At 38.2% G+C, this 19,658-nt stretch overlaps 5 protein-coding genes across 7 annotated transcripts; 4 read left to right on the forward strand and 1 right to left on the reverse strand.

Moving 5' to 3' along the window:
- Window positions 1–1,877: 1,877 nt before the first annotated feature.
- Window positions 1,878–2,936, forward strand: LOC141902760 (uncharacterized). Its single transcript, XM_074790634.1, has 2 exons — window positions 1,878–2,229; window positions 2,400–2,936. Exons 1-2 carry the CDS (start codon window positions 1,975–1,977, stop codon window positions 2,592–2,594), a joined length of 450 nt encoding a protein of 149 aa, XP_074646735.1. The 5' UTR covers window positions 1,878–1,974; the 3' UTR covers window positions 2,595–2,936.
- A 313-nt stretch (window positions 2,937–3,249) lies between these two features.
- LOC141901493 (leucine-rich repeat-containing protein 69-like) lies at window positions 3,250–7,789 on the forward strand. Its single transcript, XM_074788765.1, has 11 exons — window positions 3,250–3,342; window positions 4,209–4,467; window positions 4,578–5,615; window positions 5,721–5,847; window positions 5,926–5,998; window positions 6,173–6,368; window positions 6,591–6,662; window positions 6,774–6,875; window positions 7,124–7,164; window positions 7,261–7,399; window positions 7,490–7,789. Exons 3-11 carry the CDS (start codon window positions 5,439–5,441, stop codon window positions 7,598–7,600), a joined length of 1,038 nt encoding a protein of 345 aa, XP_074644866.1. The 5' UTR covers window positions 3,250–3,342; window positions 4,209–4,467; window positions 4,578–5,438; the 3' UTR covers window positions 7,601–7,789.
- Window positions 7,790–8,446: 657 nt separating this feature from the next.
- LOC141901285 (uncharacterized) lies at window positions 8,447–9,445 on the forward strand. Its single transcript, XM_074788431.1, has one exon. The coding sequence runs from the start codon at window positions 8,447–8,449 to the stop codon at window positions 9,443–9,445; it is 999 nt and encodes a 332-aa protein (XP_074644532.1).
- Window positions 9,446–10,828: 1,383 nt separating this feature from the next.
- On the forward strand, window positions 10,829–17,380 carry LOC141901821 (dipeptidase 1-like). 3 transcript variants are annotated; one of them, XM_074789312.1, is made up of 10 exons: window positions 10,829–11,223; window positions 13,025–13,163; window positions 13,269–13,401; window positions 13,482–13,632; window positions 13,712–13,787; window positions 13,871–14,077; window positions 14,353–14,452; window positions 14,769–14,844; window positions 15,018–15,153; window positions 15,365–17,380. In XM_074789312.1, exons 1-10 carry the CDS (start codon window positions 11,012–11,014, stop codon window positions 15,461–15,463), a joined length of 1,329 nt encoding a protein of 442 aa, XP_074645413.1. In that variant the 5' UTR covers window positions 10,829–11,011; the 3' UTR covers window positions 15,464–17,380. The 3 variants fall into 3 exon arrangements, with proteins under 3 accessions (XP_074645413.1, XP_074645416.1, XP_074645417.1); XM_074789315.1 differs by having other exon boundaries at window positions 13,898–14,077; XM_074789316.1 differs by lacking the exon at window positions 13,871–14,077.
- LOC141901287 (uncharacterized) lies at window positions 15,928–17,007 on the reverse strand. Its single transcript, XM_074788437.1, has one exon. The coding sequence runs from the start codon at window positions 17,005–17,007 to the stop codon at window positions 15,928–15,930; it is 1,080 nt and encodes a 359-aa protein (XP_074644538.1).
- Window positions 17,381–19,658: the final 2,278 nt, after the last annotated feature.

Genomic DNA, 19,658 nt, shown 5'->3' on the forward strand with positions numbered 1-19,658 from the left:
TATCTGAGCAGTTTGTTTTTTCCTTTGACATCGTCGACCTGGGACCGTCTCAGGATGTTAAAGATGCGTGTTGTTATGACAGCTTTTATCACGACACTCTTTTGACACCCCAATCACCGAGTCAAATCGTTAAGCCGAACGAAATCTGCATATTCGTGACACAACTACTCACGAGTGGCACTGAATATATTCTGTAATGGTTAATCCTCTTGCTTAATCAGTTAGTTATTAGTCTGGATGATTTCGAAATCATTTCATACTTACGCTCTAACCTTTAAAAAGCAGTGCAAACGCAATTAGCCCACCATTGGTTGACATTAATCAATTATCTATGTATAGAGTTTCGACCATCAGTGACTATACATGTATATGTACCATTTTTCCCTTGTAAATGCATTACACTCTAATTGTCATTATGTAAATGACCTGAGTTTATCGGAAAATTAAGTAAATTAAAGTATCTTTATGGCGTCCGTCTCAAATCTGACTTCGTATATATATATTCGTAAATTGCGACATGAAAATCATTCTGATAGAAAAAGAGACTTGATTTAGGGCAATTTGAGCCCGGACATAATTTGTTCAGTGCTGTTCTCTCGATGTCATCGTGTAGTGCTGCTGGACCCAATCTTAGTGACCGACTACGTTCTGTAATTAATTTCTGATACTGACAATGCAATGTAATGAGTGTGACACGGACTCCGAGAATATAACAGTATGAGACGTATATGTATATGCATAATTTATCACTAAATTCTATACTAACAACGGTGAGCATAAGTAGAACTCAAATACCAAAAGTATGTGCCGGTTTCTCGTGTTTCTTTGGTATGGAGCAGCGTCAATAATTTTTCTAGTGAATTTTCGATATATAGATATCTAGTCTTGTAAAAAGATATAGAAAACCGAAAATGTTTAAAAATGTTTCCCGTTGACATCCGGTAGAGAAATTCCAATTGGTGATACGAGCTCATGATGCATATTCGCGTATTGAAACTGTGTCGTGATATCGGTAACGGCGCCACGTAACATCATAACATAATTAGTATATATCACATAATTCTGGAAAAACGCTTGAAATTCCCAAATCTATCCTGTCTCTAGGCTGGCGTATCAAAGCGTTCTACGTATGTGAGCTCTGGCGTATACGTACGTCGTGTGAATTATTAATTTCTCTAACAGTTTTGATAATGTCCGAGCAAAAAATGATTATGGTATTATTTCGTTTTGTAACGGTATATTGTATTCAAAATTCAAAAAATGATTAAACGATTATCAGGCCCATGCCGAGGTGGTTCAGCCGAAGCGAACAAACCCCCCATATATTTATCAAGATCATGATTTATCAAGATTTATCAAGATTTTTCAAAATTTGGATACAATTTTCGTCATTTTTGGGAAATGAAAAGTAATCCACTCTCAAATGATTTATTCAGATAGGCCTACATATTTAAGATCTGTCCTTTTTCGATAGGAAAGTGCTCCTTTTGACGGTGAAAAAATGAAAGAGAATAGAACTGCCCCTCCAAAAGGTTTGGCATGGGCCCGATTATACAATCTACGACTCGATGTGAAAATTGAGATAGGTAGGGCCTACCATCCACCAACTAAACGTTATGTTTTCTTGTGTATATACATATGTTATTTCTATCTGTTTTAAGATAATAAAGTAATATACACGTATGTATCGTATATAACTTTGCGACAGGTTCATATTAGTATAATACTCACGCGTAAAAATCTTATGTAACGGTTAAGTTTTATCTTTCATTTATTGCTGATGAAATTATTCATGAATTATTTTTTTTGGAGATTTATTTAGTGCGCGAAATATTCTAATAGTCTTTTTTTTCATAAAATCACGCGTCATATCAGGAGCAGTCACGTTCACCGATCCCGCTGAAAGTCAATACGTAGATTCTGCCACCCGAAGAAGCCCCGAACACAAATTTGGAGGTCGGGGTCGGAAGAAGAATGGCGAACGAATTTCTCATTCCCGGTTATCCAATGATTTGGCTGGCGCGTAATACTGGCCAACCAGCAACGAGCGCAGTAACACTCGCTTACCAAAACGACGCCGGACCTTTGTATCTGGCCGTGGCAGATACAAACATCGGACGCATCCCCGGTAAAGCGATGAAAGGCACTTGTTGGTATTCAATCAACGGCAAAGAAGAGGAAACGGCTGCGTTTTGGTGGATATGTGCCTCTTCGCAGCTCAAGTTATACGTAAGACCATATACATTTAATTCACGATCCAATTGTGCAAGACGTAATTCTAGAGTTCAGTATATATAGCTAGTTTTAGCGTTAGTTTTAATTTGATAGCATTCTACTTGAATCTTTATAGAAACTGCATGCTTCAATTACGTCATCATCAACCTATCATTTCTTTACAGCGAGGTGATTTTCCAAGGGGGCCACTGGCCAGTGGTTACCAGCACGATGGCTCCGGTTTGTACTATAGCGTCGTCGCAGATACAAGTTACGGAACTATACCGGGAAAGATCTGTGCCTCGAGTCGTTTGTGTAGTTATCCGTATGGAGGAAAAGAGCACACCACTGACAACTTCTCATACGTTATTTTCGTGTAATGAGAAAATATTTTCATTTTTGAATATCTTTGAATGTGTACCTCAAAATCATGTAAAGAAGTTAGTACATTTTGTAACAAATAATTGTAGTGCCACATAAATGTGACTGATTCGGGCCATAGTAAAAAATTTCTGTTCGGCTAGAGGTAGATAAATATTTTGTTTACATGGCCCATATTGTTTTCTCGCACGAAAAAACCAAATCGTTTTGTTTTTTTTTTTCAAAAGAATGGGCCAATGGGCCTCTAGCCGTACAGAAATCGTTGTATGGCCCGAATCAGCCACCATGGTGTCACATACAAAGATATTTATAAATTAATTAATTTTCAAATAATTCGAATATTCGTACCGTGATTTCTTTACCATTTGGATGGTTGTTGCAGTAAAGTAACTTTACATATAATCCTAAACAACAAAACGTGTGTTGTATTAAAACTTTAGTGCAAACAACATTCGATTACTCTTATTGCTTGTAAATAATCTGGCTCTGAAACATGCTGACAAACGCACGACCGATAGACTTGCACCATGTCTTCTTCTCCGAGGGCATTCTATGCAAACTATATTGACTCGAAATGTCTTAAAAATTTCCCGCTCCGACAGATGTCCATAAGGTATTAAACATCGTTTTGGGTACATGTACATAGGTACATATCCTTGACTCATACTATGTAGCGATCGAGCACGTCGTTTTCACGAACGGCGCTGCTATACGCGGAAGTTCAGCATATCAAGCAGTAAACAACAGGCAAGTGCGGATTAAATTTTGTTTCAGAATAAGGCCCTTATTATTTTGTGTTGGTCTACTTTGCAACGATGAGAATGTCAGTGAGCCTCTAGGGCTTCGATTGGGACACCACCACTTCGGTGGGTCCACTTCAGTGGTGAATTATGGACTGGCTAGTAGTTATTATATGGGTTGTAGTATTACAAGCCACTAGTGTACTAACTCCACCTACGCTCGGCTGGTAAAGTCTATAATACTGGTAGTATAATAGGACGAAGTACTGTACACTATTGATTTGCGACACTGCTTGATTCGAAACAGCTAATAGCGGGAATTACAAATTGTGTCTATCGAGAAAAAGTATTAAATTGGGCACAAAACGGATAACTCGTGTCGGTGACACGTGCCTCGACGTAATCGGTTTATAGGGAATTAGAGGGGATCCAGGGGGTCCTAGGGTTCCAGACCATCGTGTCGGTGCACTTATTAGTATAAAAAAACACTACTTGCAATCGCACCACAACGATGGATGAGGGATCAGAGCAGCGCTTTTCTAGACTATTAAAGCCATGGGTTTCTATTGCAAACGGGTCTTTTGCCTCCAAAACCCGTCAGAATGTCTCAAAACCATCTTTGATTTTCAACAGTTTTAGTGCTCTTTGTATCATTGAACACAGGCCCTGGATCCGACCCTGGGGTTCAAACTTTTTTATTCCACTTTATTGAATGTCATTATGGATTCAGGGTCCATAGCACATTGTTTTATTACACCCGTGCGATCTATCTGAGTGCATCTGCGTAGGCTACGTGTTTGGTTTTATTGTGCCATTCCTGCCAGAAATCATTTCAATAGTCTGTGCTCCTATGTATACGGTCATCTCTTGCAGATCGATGGCGAACGAATTTCTCATTCCCGGTTGTTCAACGATTTGGCTGGCCCGACACACTGGCCAGGTAGCAATGAGCGCGGTAACACTCGCTTACCAAAACAACGTCGGACCTTTGTATCTGGCCGTGGCAGATACCCCTATCGGACGCATCCCTGGTAAAGCCATGAAGGATACTTGTTGGTATTCAATCAACGGCAAAGAAGAGGCAACAAATAAATTCTGGTGGATCTGTGCCACTTCACAGCTTAGCCTATCTGTAAGCCACACGTAACGAAGTCTTTTTGACATGAAACCTCGATTACTTGTTTGTTTCGATTCTATTCAAAAATAAACCTTGGCTAGTATTCCAAATAACTTTCTTTACAGCGAGGTGATTTTCCAAGGGGGCCACTGGCCAGTGGTTACCAGCACGATGGCTCCGGTTTGTATTATAGCGTCGTAGCAGATACAAGTTACGGAACTATACCGGGAAAGATCTGTGCCTCGAGTCGTTTGTGTAGTTATCCATATGGAGGGAAAGAGCACACCACTGACAACTTCTCATACGTTATCTTTTTGTAAACTTTATTGTATTACGTAGATATGCCTATTACAAAATGCGATAAAATATATATGTTGTTGCTCGAATTTGGACCAAGGAATCGCAGGATTTCCGTATGATTGTAGCATAATTTCATCGCATTATAGCACCATTCCTTTCGATCTTATTGTTGCAACAGTGACAAATTGGGTAACAAAACTAAATGCAAACGGTCCTATAAGCAGGGGTGGATCCAGCGAGTAAATGAGACTATATTTTAGATTGCTCATGATCTACCGACGCCGGGGAAGATTATTGAAGGGGGTTTGGGGTTAGTCCTACAAGACAATTAGAATGGCTAGTCTTATCCGTTGGGCATTCTGGACCTATCTCTTCTAAAAACATATTGGTAAAATTTTTTTACCCTGGGATACAATGGAATATATATTGGATCCGCCCCTGATATATTCGTCAGCGTCATGCCACGGTTTATATGTTGATATTTTAATTCAATAAAATCGCTGATTATCTTTTAGCTTTTTCATGGAAAATTCCAAATATTTTGTACATGTTATGAAAATAAAATCTGAAACAATGACCTTTCTACATTCATTTACGTTCATATCAGGAAGTCGCGAATATTAAATCAACAATAGGATTCGAACCCACATTCACCTGGTTGCCATAGATGGACTATTTGTTTAAACATGGCGGACACGCTCTTGCTGAAAGCGCTACGTTCACAACCAAAGTGCTTAAATTTAACGTCAAAAAGACTCAAAAAGGTTCCAAAAGCAATCGGACAGCTAAATAAAGTGACGCAAGTTCTACTTAAGAATAACCAGTTGACGGATTTACCGAAGGAATTCGCGTCATTAGCACAGGTAGGTAACACCTTCAGATAAACATGTAATTTCGATGGTGGTGGCAGCACTATACGGTACACAACGTTGCGGGCTTGATTTTGCTGAATCTGTTCTTTTCCACAGTTAGAAGGTCTCAATTTGGGGAACAATAACTTGGAGCAAATTCCGAACGCTTTACAGTATCTAGAAAGTCTCCAAACCTTGCATTTGTTCAACAATAACATAACTACACTATCAGCTGATGTTTTATGTAAGTTTATGCAAACGGCAGTGGATTTCAGATTTATTATGTTTATATATTTCATTGTAACATTATTTTCTCCTACAGGGCCACTTCAGAATTTGAAACTTCTAAACTTAAACCAAAATTGTCTCCAAAAGTTACCAGCAGAGATATGCCGGTAAGTTTTGATTAGAAACTATTCCTTGATTTTCGTTCAAAATGAATAGGATATTTTTTCTAATGTTTCTTCCGTTATGGAAAGGAAATTTCTGTCAGATCTCCATAACCTATTAAGATATCTAATATTTTCTATTTCCGAAATATTGAATTACAAATCTTTTTCTGTCTTCAGACTGACAAATTTGGAACATTTGAGCCTGGATAACAATGAACTTGTTGAGCTTCCAGTGGAGTTATGTGCATTGACGAATCTTCGCGAATTACATATAGCTTACAACCAACTGACTACCCTACCGCTCGAATTCGGATTTCTGATGAACTTAGAACGGTTGCATTTACAAAGAAACAAACTCAAAGAGTTACCAGAGGTAGGATTCAGGAGGATGTCATTGGGAATCATTGAAATTCCTTAGCCTATTCCTTACCCTTCCTTAAACTGTATACTTTGGTGACTCATAGACCCAGCTGGCCATGTGTTAAAATCTTTCTATCGAAAATAGTTACAAAGCAATATCTTTAAGACACATGGCACATTAAAGAAGTCTTCTATCTGTCTATCTAAAGTTTGTATTGTATCATTTTTCTTTTAGAGTATGGGGAAATTGTATAAACTGAAAACCTTGGATATAGCTGCAAATGAATTAAGAATCTTTCCAACAGAGGTATGCTATTCATTCCTTTGGTGATCGTTTTTCAAATCATTATTGTAGACTTACTTACTGAAGACCTCTTTTATTGTATTCCTCAATGGGTTTGCTATCATTTTCTTTCAGATAACGAATCTTCCATTGAAAGAAATATACTTCGAAGCGAATCCTCTTTTACAACATCTACCAGTGCATTCTATTCAAGAAGAAGAAGTCCTTGGGTTAAAGGTATAAAAGAACGACATTCTGATATCTAGTTTAATCATTCAAAATTCCAATAGGGGTCATTCATTCATTACCTACGCATTGGGGGATGGGGAGGGGTGTAATTGCGTACTGTAATGCTTAATGTATGGCTGAGTTTGCGTACAAGGGGCGAGGGGTGAGATGAAAAATTCAAATTTTATGTACACCTGATATGAATAATCCCATACCAATTTTCTCTGCGGATCAACTGCCATTCATACTCATTTCAGGAAATGGTGGCAAGGTTTATAATGAAAGAACTGAAAGATAGGTACGGGTAATTTCAACAAATATTTTTTTATCCTCAAATTTCGTTCTATAATACAATGTTAGAATTAATGATTCTTTGGCTCTCTTCCGCTTGTAGGTCATCGTACTTACGTGTCCAAATCAAATATCACCCGCAGGTTCGTGATATTTTGGCACAGTCGAGTAAATGTTCAGTTTGTTCGGAATCATTTCTCAATACATGGTTAGAATGCGTTCAGTTCATCAACACCAAAAAGGTTCGTACTTACCTGAGCTGAAAAAAATATGAAAGATTTCCATAACATGAATCTCGGTCTGCTCAGGTCGTATTTTATTCTTTTCGATAGACGATGAAAACATCGAATGGCGGTGGCGTTATTCCAGTACGTGCTTTACTCTGTTCGTATAAGTGCTTCAACAGCGCCGGACATCAGTATTACGGAGTGGCTTTTCCCTGAGTCCAACGCAACGATGGAACTATATAAGAAATTTCTGAACTAGCGGCTGTGGAAATTAATTTTCGTAAAATCCTTTTCGAGTAGTTCTCAATTGGTTTTATATAAATCATGTGGAACAGCGAATCGGCAGCGAAAAGACGAACACTTTTTTCTGGCTCGAAATCATTGCGTTGTTTTTCTTTAATTTGTGATTACAACATAATATCGTAATGTTTATATGTTTTTTCGTTGTAAAAGAATAATATTTTATTTGTAAAAAAATGTCTAATAAACTTTTTGATCGTGTGTACGACAGTCGTTTCAGCGCGGTTTATGTTGGTGCCGGAGCACTGATCCACCACGTTATCGAATTCAATATTCATCCTGCATCACATTTTGAAATGAAAAATATTTCATTTTACAGTTTTTGGAGCTCCTATTCATCTGCCCTTTTCAGTTAATTGCAGTTAAATGGCTATATCAATCCCCACGACAAACATTTGAATTTGAGTTTCAAATTAACCACCATAGCATTATTTACATTGTTAAATTTCCGTTTCTGCGCAACGATGACTTTTTGACAGCGACTTCATTGTAATAAAATATTGGTGGTCACCCGAAATGAGACAAAAACAAAGAAGCGCTGGGAGAGGCCGGACGAGAAGCTGTGAAGTTGAACCGACAAAAATATATAATTCTCGAAATGTATTCGAAACCCTTCGCGAGCATCACGGTCGAAATTGCTTCGCCAATTACAGCACAGCCGGAAAGGTCAGGAATGCGCTTTACCGTTTTATACGTTTACAAGGTAACTACAGCCGGGTCGTGTCAGGATTGATCAAAGAAGCTATTGACTATTTCAGTAAGATGAGCTTTTTGAACGATATCGGCGCGTCCGATGAATCGTCCACGTGTACAAACGAGGTTTTATACTTGGCAGCTCATGTTTGTTACAAGTTTAACGTCGAAGACTCGGATTTGGTTTCAGCCGTTTTCGAAAAAGTCATGGCATCTTGCGGCAATTTCGATCGGTTTTTTGAGTTTCTCGACCCGATGTCCTTAGTGTTTGAAATCGAAAATAATCTTTATCCGTATCGTTACAACGAAAAAGACGGACACATAACCAAGGCGAGGCTTCGGGCTTTGGAATATTTCATTCCTTATATTACCAGATACAAGGCCACCCAGATGTTTTTCGATCCACTATCGTTGCTGCCTTCGGAATCCGATGATTTCGTTCTTACGGCTAAACGTGTCCGGGTGGCTTTGATAGATTCGCCTCTGAATAGCTGTCGGGGTTCGACCCCGATTTTACTGGCGTGTCATTCGTGCAGTCCAGAAGCAGTGCAACTACTGCTACGATACGGCTGCAAAGCGATGCCGGTTGAGGCGAATGGACCCGGTCTAGTGCAGCCCGACATCAACACTAGACATTTCCAACCGATCTACCAAGTCACCAGCAAACTGAACGCGTTAGTGTTTTGGCGATCGCGAAATGTTTTCGATCATCTTACCGAAGAGGAGAATGACGAACTACAAAATCAACTGCAAAAACGCGAATCTGTCCTCGTCGATATTCTGAAACTGTTCGGCGCGGCTGTTAGGAAATTACCAGTAAAAATTGCCGCGGGTGATTCCCTGGTTTCTACCCAATCGACGTCGTTGATGTTTTATTTGAATCCGTATTACGCGAAATATCCAGATCTCGTGTTAATGTGTTCGCCCGGACCGTCGCCGTTAGTTCATTTGTGCCGTTGTGCCATCCGGGAAACAATGCGTGAGTGTGAAACTCTGCCGTCTGGTATCAATAAATTACCGTTGCCGAAAATGATACAGAAATACTTGGATCTGCATTTGCAGTACTGATTTTTTGTCGCATAGATCTTGGAGTAATCATTAGAGCAGCACTGTTTGGACGTCCACAAACTAGCCTAGTTCATGTTGAGTTGAGTTGCGAGTGAGAGAAAGCCTGGACAGATATTCACGAAGGTGGATTTTCGTTCGTTACGATGATAGTTTGTAAATGTGATAAGACCTTGATTGTTGTTATCTATTTCATTAAATGATTATTAGGATTGAAAGGTGTTTTCGACTCTTATTCAAAACGGTTCTTTTCCGACGGCAAGGGCGATATTTAGACGAACGGCTTGAATGTCTATTTGAACACAAATATTCAATAGTCTTCCGTATTGATAAATAAGTCGACATTAATCTTAATGAAACTTCAGAAGTTGTACGATACATTAGCTATAAAAATATGTGTTATATATAATCTGCTTTCTATCTTTAGCAAAGCTATTTTCTGTCCTATTCTCGAAGAATGGTCGACGTCGGAAATCCGGAGCAGAGCGAAGAGAGTGAGACTTAACTAACAGCTTGGAATACCAAAACTGGAACTGATTTATTTGTACACACAAACTATTTATATACATTGAGATACGAGACAGGTGGAGACATGGAAAATGATACAAAAACAAAGGTGACGAGTAGTGACATGACAGTGAGACAAACAACAATTAACACATTAGACACAGACAAACTGTCTCAAGAAACAAAGAGCTAATTCACGTAAAAATTTAAACATTAAAGGAATATAGAATATAGATGAAATGTATACAACAATTATTGGACATTTAGTGTTGTTAAATATCTACAAGTTTCGATGCTTTCTCTAAACTAGCTGGATACCTACTATCTTCTGTTCTTCTGTATCGATTCTTATATTACTTGATCTATTCTGCTTGAGCTATTTACGCTATTTGTGCTTATTTCTTGAGCTGATGCGCTTCCTACATACAACGAATGCAATGACTACACGAATTCTTATCATCAATCTTGAACTTGAAACTTTCACTTAATTTTCCGATAGAACTAAAGACATTTTAATCTGTTAAATTAAACTTTAATGATACTGTCACAAGCTATCTAAACATTCTGTTGAATTCTCGTAATATATTTGATACAATTACCATTACTAGTTTTGAAATAATAGGCAGATATTGCCTTGCTTCTCAACATTCAATGTCTCTTGCTTGTCAACAGGGTGGAGTACCAGGAATTCAACAATAAACAACATCATAAGAACTCCCGAAAACGTTTGCTACGATTGATTTATTCATTCATTAAAAAATTAGAATTTGACTGTTTTTGCTTCAATGAATTTTCGTGAATACAATTCTACAGGTTTGGACCATATCACAGATTAAGGAATGTATAACTTGCAAATTGCTTAGTATTTGGTATGGCTTTTTCAGAACCGGTTTAGCACTTTTAACGTGACCTGGAACTTTCAGAGAATATACGCAGCAAATGGAAATGGTTTACCTAGTAAAAAGTCTGTTTAATTAGCGGTGACACAGATAGAGAAGTAACTTATATTACGTAGGACTGTGCTCGCTGTGTTACTACTAAACGCATTACAGATCCGGCGCCATGGCTTACCAAAATATGGATGTTCACACCGTTTCTAAGCGAAAGACGTATTCGAAAGGTCTGCTACTCGTTGCCGCAGTCGGTACGGTCCTTTTTGCCTTGATTGTAGGGTTAGCAGTTGGCATACCCCTGACGAAACGCTCACTAACACAGTCATTGACTCCATTACAGCGAGCCCGACAGTTGCTGCAACAAACTCCTCTTATAGACGGGTAAGTTCACTGACCGCAGACTCTAGTTTCACCGTCGAAGCATGAGCTGATTTAGACCATATAAGATAACTGAAAAAATTCAGATATTCTTTCACTAAAATAAATATAAACTTCAGAATTTCATTTCATTTCAAGTAAATTCAAGTTAAACAACTTTTATTCTCGAGTAGCATGGTTTGCTCTCTAAAAATGGTATGATACTTTATAGGCCTATAGGTATTGTCAAACCGGCTTAATCCGCGTCGGCTTAATCCGGATTTTGGTCTTATCCAGAAAAGACAGTCCATTTCGTCATTAACATACAAGAAAATGACATTCAATCCAGATGCCCCGCAAACCGGGTGAATTTTTGTTGGTCCAAAATGATCCGAATTAAGTGGATTATACTGTATTGATCAAATTATTTCCTAGTTTGGTCATCAGTATTCCTAACATAAAGGGTTTTTTGTATAAGTAAAATAATCGAGTGAAAGAAATGAACTAAAGAAAATATAGCGTCACTTTCCTTTTTGCATCGACATTGTTCTATAGCAAGTCAGTTTTACTGGGACAAAGGTTGAAATTCAAAGCCCTGGAACTTGTTTTCTAGGTAGAATGAATCTTACTGTGCATGGAAAACATTTTAGAGTCTATAAAGTGACGTTTGGTCATCAGTATTCCTAACATAAAGGGTTTTTTGTATAAGTAAAATAATCGAGTGAAAGAAATGAACTAAAGAAAATGTTGCGTCACTTTCCCTTTTTGTATCGACATTGTTCAATAGCAAGTCAGTTTTACTGGGACAAAGGTTGAAATTCGAAGCCCTGGAACTTGTTTTCTAAGTAGAATGAATCTTACGGTGCATGGAAAACATTTTAGAGTCTATAAAGTGACGTACGTATTTTATTCATATGCGCTTGGACGAATTCATGATTTTTGAATGATATATTGTTGGCACCATGGCGTTGAAAACATGGTGTTATAAAGGATGGCATTTTCATTGAATTTGAATCAGTTTTGTCAAATTTTTCTCCGAATAACGTTGCATGGCGTTAAGCGAGCAATGACATTAAAAAGGATGGCATTATAATCTTTCTTTTCAGAACCATCAACATACATACAAAAATTGTATCGGTCTTTTATAAACGTGCCGAAGAGTAGTGCATTAGTGAAACATTATTATTCTCAACGGTTTCAATAATCAATTACGACTCAAACTTCGCTTTCGTTGGAAAATCGAGCTGGTGGTTCAAATTCTGACCGCTATAAATGAAAAGAACGAATCGAAGAAAACTGGATATGTTGTATTTGGCATTTGTAATGCAAGTAAAAGTGCAAGTAAAAGTGCATACGCATATACCCGTATGACTCTCTGGTCGGTCATCCTCTCGTGCCACTACAAAACATTCAGGTCGCAATTATCTACTAATTCGTGTATCATCTCGATGTCAATTCTATGATCAATGAACGTTTTTATGAATACATGTATATAACAATATAATCGGTATATTGACTGCGACGCTGATCGTTCATAGATTCTCAAAATTCACCGACGATTTAACCCGTTTATCCATTATCATGTCCATGTTGTAATTCTGTGAATTCTCCTAGCGGCAATAGGCCTATATCGGGTTCTAGATTTTTTTGCGATGGTTTATTTGAATTGCTTATAACATGCGTTTTTTCAACCAAAGATTTCGTACCATTTTATACCATCACCGTAAAAAAGAATAGGCATATCATCTCACCATGCTCTTTGTCATTTCTACGGTGTTTCTTGCCATTTTCCTACCGCTTATTTTCTATTTTCCCCACGCTTCAGACACAACGATCTGCCGTACAGATACACTATCTATGCGGATAACAGCGTGGAAACGGTGAACCTGAGAGAACGACCACCAAACTGGAATATCAGTCATACTGACATAGATCGACTGCGGAGGGGACAAGTCGGAGCTCAGGTAAATTCCATTTCAGTTAATCAGTAAGATTATTTGGTATAGGTAGAAAGAACGCATCATAGATATCCCAGATGCTCTCTAGAATGATTGCAATGGTATTTGCAGTTTTGGGCAGCATTTGTCCTATGTAAGACACAACAGAAAGATGCCGTCCGTGCAACTCTAGAACAAATTGACGTAATCAAGCGCTACGTGGCCTTATATCCAGATGTATTCGAATTTGTTACATCAGCACAGGGTAAGCGAAATGTTAAAAAGAACAAAATTCTGTATAAATTGTAAAAATTCAAAATTTAGATGCATTCAATTAAATTTTAGGCATTTTGGATGCCTTTAAACGGAAGCGAATAGCAAGCTTGATTGGCGTTGAAGGCGGACACTCAATAGACAGTAGCCTCGGTGCTTTGCGCATGATGTATGATTTGGGCACTAGATACATGACATTGACGCACAACTGCAACACACCCTGGTATGTCTGGGCATAGAAATAACCAAAAGAGTGATCAAGGCTACTGTTTTAAAGTACATCTTCCTTACTTTATCCGTAGGGCGGATAACTCGATTGTGGACTCTGGTAAACAAACGGCGCAATTTCCCAAAACCGGACTCAATGACTTTGGAAAGGTATGTGATCATTCTTTTCCTACCTCCATTGCAGGAATATTCCGTTTTGAATGAGGCTATAACGGACACGTTCTCCGTATAAGCATGCAGAAAAAAAATCGTATTTGCAGGAGGTGGTGAGGGAAATGAACCGAATCGGGATGTTAGTGGATATATCTCACGTATCCGAGGCGGTCATGATGACTGTATTGAACATATCAGAAGCGCCGGTCATATTCAGCCATTCTTCATCGTACGCGTTATGCGCCCATAGCCGCAATGTTAAAGACACGACTCTGAAATTTCTCGCGGTAATCATTGAAAACACTTCTTGAGAAATACACTGTAGTATTGAATGTTTATAATAAGTGCTAACAATTTAGATAGTTTATCCGCGTGAAGTCGACTACCCGTCTTAACGACAGGTTCCTTGTTTCCATGTTTCCTATTGAATGTTAAATGCAGTTGACGTTACGGGCCAGTTTTTTCAGATACACGCACTTGGACAACAACTTTCATCAAAAACATTTTTTTCAATGAAGCTAAAACAAAAAACCATCCAGTTTTTCGTGTTCATCTACTCTAGGAAAAGAATAAGGGCGTTGTGATGGTCAATTTTTTCTCCAACTTTATCAACTGCCCACCGGCGTATAACAGCACGCTCGCAAATCTTACTATGGTAGCCGGTAAGTGATATAGAAACACACGTTATAAAAGATAAATTAACTATAGGAGCCTGAACAGAGCCATACAGGCTTTACAATCACTGTAGACGTTCAGCTCCTGGGATAAAGGCTTTTTATGTAATAACAAAAGTAAAAATGCTAAAAATGATGAATAATTATTGTAGATTATGATAATTGATAAGCAATGACGAGATAAAAATACTGTAAGCATTCAACCAAATATACGTAGCTGCGCTGCTTCATCGCTAGCAATTCTTTTTTTTGCGGAGATAATTTTTCGAAAATCGAATTTTCGAAATAAGTTCCTATTCTACAGATCACATTGACCACATCAAGAATGTAGCTGGAGCTGACCATGTTGGAATAGGCGCTGATTACGACGGAGTTCCTTGGTATGAAGCTGACAATTACATTAAGATATTTTTTCTGTTTTATTTTTTTACCATTTTTAAAGTACGCGTACTTCATTGGTCCACCGGTGCTGGTTGGCATTATAGGAAAATATTTGAGTCATATAAATAGGAAATGATAAATTGAACTTATCATATATATGTTTCTGTCATAGGGTCCCCGAGGGGTTAGACGACGTATCCAAATATCCTGAACTGTTTGCGGAACTCATAATGCGAGGCTGGTCGGACGATGACCTGAAAAAGCTGGCCGGGGAAAATCTGTTGAGAGTTTTCAAGAAAGCGGAAGAGGTACATTACATTACACTGTGCAAGGCATTGCTAAAGGAACTGGCTGTTGATTCAGGCCACGAAAGAAAAAATATGCGTCAAAGAGTTTTTTGTTGAGCTAAATTCTAGACTTTTTGCAATTTTTCATGCACGCTGTTAAGCGATTAGATTCGTGTAGAACATGTTTTTCAAATAGATAATTTAAAAACTTTTCTGTACTTCATATTTTCAGGTTCGCGATCGGATGTCCCAAATGAAACCGATAGATACCGTTATTCCTTTAGAATCCGTAGCTAACGTTTCTTGTAGAACTCGGTTACCGACACCCTAAAAATACCGTGCGTATCGCAATTATCACCCGGTCAAACAGGAAACGGACTATATTTTCACGCATCCGAATAGAGCCAGAAAAAAGATTCACGAGCAATTCAAGAACCAAATCATTACATCAGGTATTCAGATGTCTCGGTACACCGAAGGCGCTGGGTTTGTAAAAGCTTCGCTGCTTAGATTTCGCCATACGATAGAGAAGCTCTAGTAACCACTCATTTTCACTCAGGTTTATTGTATAAATACCAATCAACCTGGCACAATAGATAGAAGAGTATCGATGTGAAAATGAAAAACTTTATTATCGGTGCTAATATCGTTATATCGTTATATCGTTATATATCGTATATAAACTTAAACGAAAAAAGATTTAACTTAAAAGAAAAATAGAACATACATGTTAACCTCTGTTAGTCTGATTGTGATGAATGTTTCGAGCTTGGAAGCAAGACACACGCCTGCCTTTTACATACGGCTATAGGCACCTCCATAGTTCTGGCCTCGCACTATGGCGAATGCTTCCTCGGTCATTTCATTATAGTCAACGTTGACACGAGTTGGACAGCATATCGACTTCACTTCACGCCTAAACCAATCCAACGTAAGAATATAGGCTACGTAATTAAAACTATTGTTCATGTAAATGAGTCTATTCACGAAATCGTAGGCATGTAATAGATCGTTATCCGGGTCGGATTTTTGCATGTCAAACTGAAACATGATTAGGTCTAACGCGGCAGCCGGAATCACGCAGACAAGATATAACATCGAAATCACCAGTAATTGTTTTATGACCTTCATTTCGCGGTCTTGCCTCTCAAGATCAACGGGATCGGTTGGATCGTCGCGTTTTCGTTTGGCCATCAGCGCCCATGTGATTATTCCGTTGCCAATACATACAAAAAACACGGGAAGGAGGTATATCACGAAAAACAATAAAAACGGCCCCAAAAAAGAAATAGTTCCTTGCGATTCTTTGTATGTGTAAACACACTCGATAAAGTAGCCGTCATCGTCGATGTCGTAGGTTACCAAAACGGGAATCAGAATTAATATACCCAAAAGCGCTACCAAAGCAATAGCGATTAGTCTTTTTCTTCGCGTCAGCCACATGATCGTATGCGATATACTGACCGAAACGACTCTTTCTAACGTGAACAACGCTATTATCCACGATGCCGAGAATCCGCCCACCCATCCTAGATACGATAGAATCTTACACGATGCCGGCGTAGAAAGGATATTTGTTCTTATATTATCAGCGCCTCCGATCGCATTGGGCATGTCCAAATGTAGCCACGTAACCATCGCGCCGAATACCAATAAAATTAGATCGGCAACGCAAAGTGGTAATAAGTAATCTAGAACATCTTTGTGACGTAGTTTCCTACTCCTGATGAAGATGTAAAGCGAACCGGTATTTCCGACTATCCCTTGAATGTAGCAAACTGGTGCTATGTATCCTACAAATACCATTAGAATATCTCCAAATGCACCACTATGTCCATTGGAAGGGGGCACACTCGTGCCATTCGATCCGTTCATCTTGAATGTTTGTTATCTCCAAACAAACAACTGCTTCGAACGATAGTCAAAATACGTGTTTCCCAGTCAGAGGTTGAAAATTAAAACATGGCCATCGTACTATAACAAAACAGTTCCTGCACAGGCACGAACGTTACGCACAGGCACGAACGTTACGCACAGGTGGCATCAGAAATAGTTTTATTAATTCGGGTTATAAACTGTAAAGATATTTTCTTGTCGCCATTATCTATGTTCTTTGATCTGTAAAAGTTCGTAGTAAGAGTAAGCTTCATCAGATAATTCCAGTATGATATTATTATACATTTCTCACTATTCCTACAATAACCTCCATGTGTTATGTACAAATTTGTAGAAAATTTAACACATTAAACCGACTTTTTATTCGATAACTGAGTGTTCGTTGGTATTTTCGGTGGTTTTCATCTTAAGTCTCTTTCTCTCTTGAGCCGATGGATAAAGAATTAAAAGTCAAGCTCATGTTCATCAAGTTAAAACAAATGCCACCAAAAGAGCGAATGAATTTCTGAGCAATGGTAGAATAGCCCGTACACTCCGACGTGGAGGACATATAATGATAAACTCACTATATACAGAAATTAAGAGATTCAAACGAATTTCGTTTATCACGAATTGAAATCAAAATATACGACGTTTCGAACTCACACTGGAAATCATCGTCAGGTGTGAGGACTTACATCTCACGCCTGTATTTTTGTTTCATTTCTTGATAATCAAAATTCAATTTTAATCTTTTACAATCTAGTTTATACGTCCACGTCATCGCATATTGGCCATCACGCTGTGACGTTTTACTTAGTTAGCGGTCAACTACATGACATAATAGCGCATAATGCACGATAATAGCAGGATACAGCAACTCCGTGACTCAATCAGAATAACAGCGACGGCAATTTCCATTTAATCACAAAAGTTCAAATCAGTTATGACACAAAAACATAGAGTTTCAGATCTTAAAAAAAAGTTTTAATTAATTACATTACAAGAAAAATTTAACATCAATACACCAGGCTTATCATTTGACAACCATAGACCTGCATATTTATATGGACTACCCAAAATGATAGGAATTAAGTAGTTGAGTATTTTGATTCATCTAAATCATCAATTATCATTGTTATCAAGTTTATTTTCGATCACCTTTTGAATATGTTTTCGATTATTTCGAATGTCTAATCAGTATTTATACTTTTACTCAATTTTTCTTAATTTTCTTCCGTGAAAGGTATTCTACGAGGAAATTCAAACTACCAGTTCCAAATACACTTTGCTTTAACAGCGTATTAAATTTGATAAAAACTGATTCACATTTATGATTGAACATTTTCAAACTTTGATTAGTTTTAAATGAAAGGAAGTTTAGACGTATTTTCCAACGTTTTTAGACGTTTTTCAGTGCTCCGGCAACCCGAGGGCTGTTTAAAGAATAAAGCAAAACGCTGTTGTAATCTATTTTAAGTTTGTCGACAGAAATTTGATAATGGCATTTTCTTTTGGGTATTGAGGTTGACTGAAATTCCAATTATGCGTTTGCTTGTGTTGTCTGGTCATTGATTTCTAATTTCAATCGAATCTGAATGCCATCTGCCATAAAGAGCTGACGCTGATTAATTCCGCTAGGTGGTACTCCATAAATCGAGGAGCGACGTTAGGTCGTTATGTACAGTATTCCAAACAACGTTTTTCGCCATGCCAAAGACAGCCTCAACTTTTATCCTCTCAGGGACAGTCACAGATCATTGCGGTAGATTTTAACTACTTCTACGTGCACCTTGATTATTCATTCTTTATCACAGAAAAGATCCAAAGTTGATGTCTATCATTTCCCAATTCATGAACACCAGTATCCTCTTTCTCACAGTCGATACATACATGTTTTAACTATGAAAATGTCACGAAACCGATTTCAAATTAGGGAAAGACCACGAAGGTTTGCAAATAAATTTGGGCTTTGTAGCTATCGATGTGTGATAGTCTTAATTTTCTTTGCGGCTGTCCGTGGAATCGTAGTTGTTGGCGTCCGATACGTCCTGACTGCCTAGATATTTGTAATCTCCTCATTGGGTCCATGGAGTTCCCGATTAGCCGCTAAATCTGGATACATGCTCTTAAAAATCAACCATCGTAGTCGGAAGAGTTCGTGCAGTAAATCGAGCATATTGGCGTCAGGATTATTGTAACTACAACCACACTGGGTCGAGTCCAGTCGAGGACCTTGTATAACAAATGATTGCCTTTGGGACCTTCTCCGCGCAGAGCGAAGCATAGAGCGTTGAAACCGATGTAAAACAATCCGAGCGAAATCGGATAGACGAAATGTAGAAGTCTGACTGGATCTCCTGATATGAATAAATCGATTATGACGAGGATAGCACCGAGACTATGTTTTATCTCACTTCCGGTCGTCTGGAAGTACCCTGAAATAATGGACAAAAGGAGATTGAATCATTTCATAGTAATAGTTAGAATTCTTATAGTTAGATTCTTATAGAAAGGCAAATGCTTAATACGACGAAATTCAGATGTTAATGCAATATATACGAAAAATATACGGTTAAGTATGAAAAGGTGTTGCTTAAAACAGTAAAAACACAACATTGGCCCATAAATCCACGTCCGAAATAGCATAG

Source organism: Tubulanus polymorphus, chromosome 3, assembly GCF_964204645.1.
Source record: "Tubulanus polymorphus chromosome 3, tnTubPoly1.2, whole genome shotgun sequence".
In the NCBI taxonomy this organism is placed as follows: Eukaryota; Metazoa; Nemertea; class Palaeonemertea; order Tubulaniformes; family Tubulanidae; genus Tubulanus; species Tubulanus polymorphus.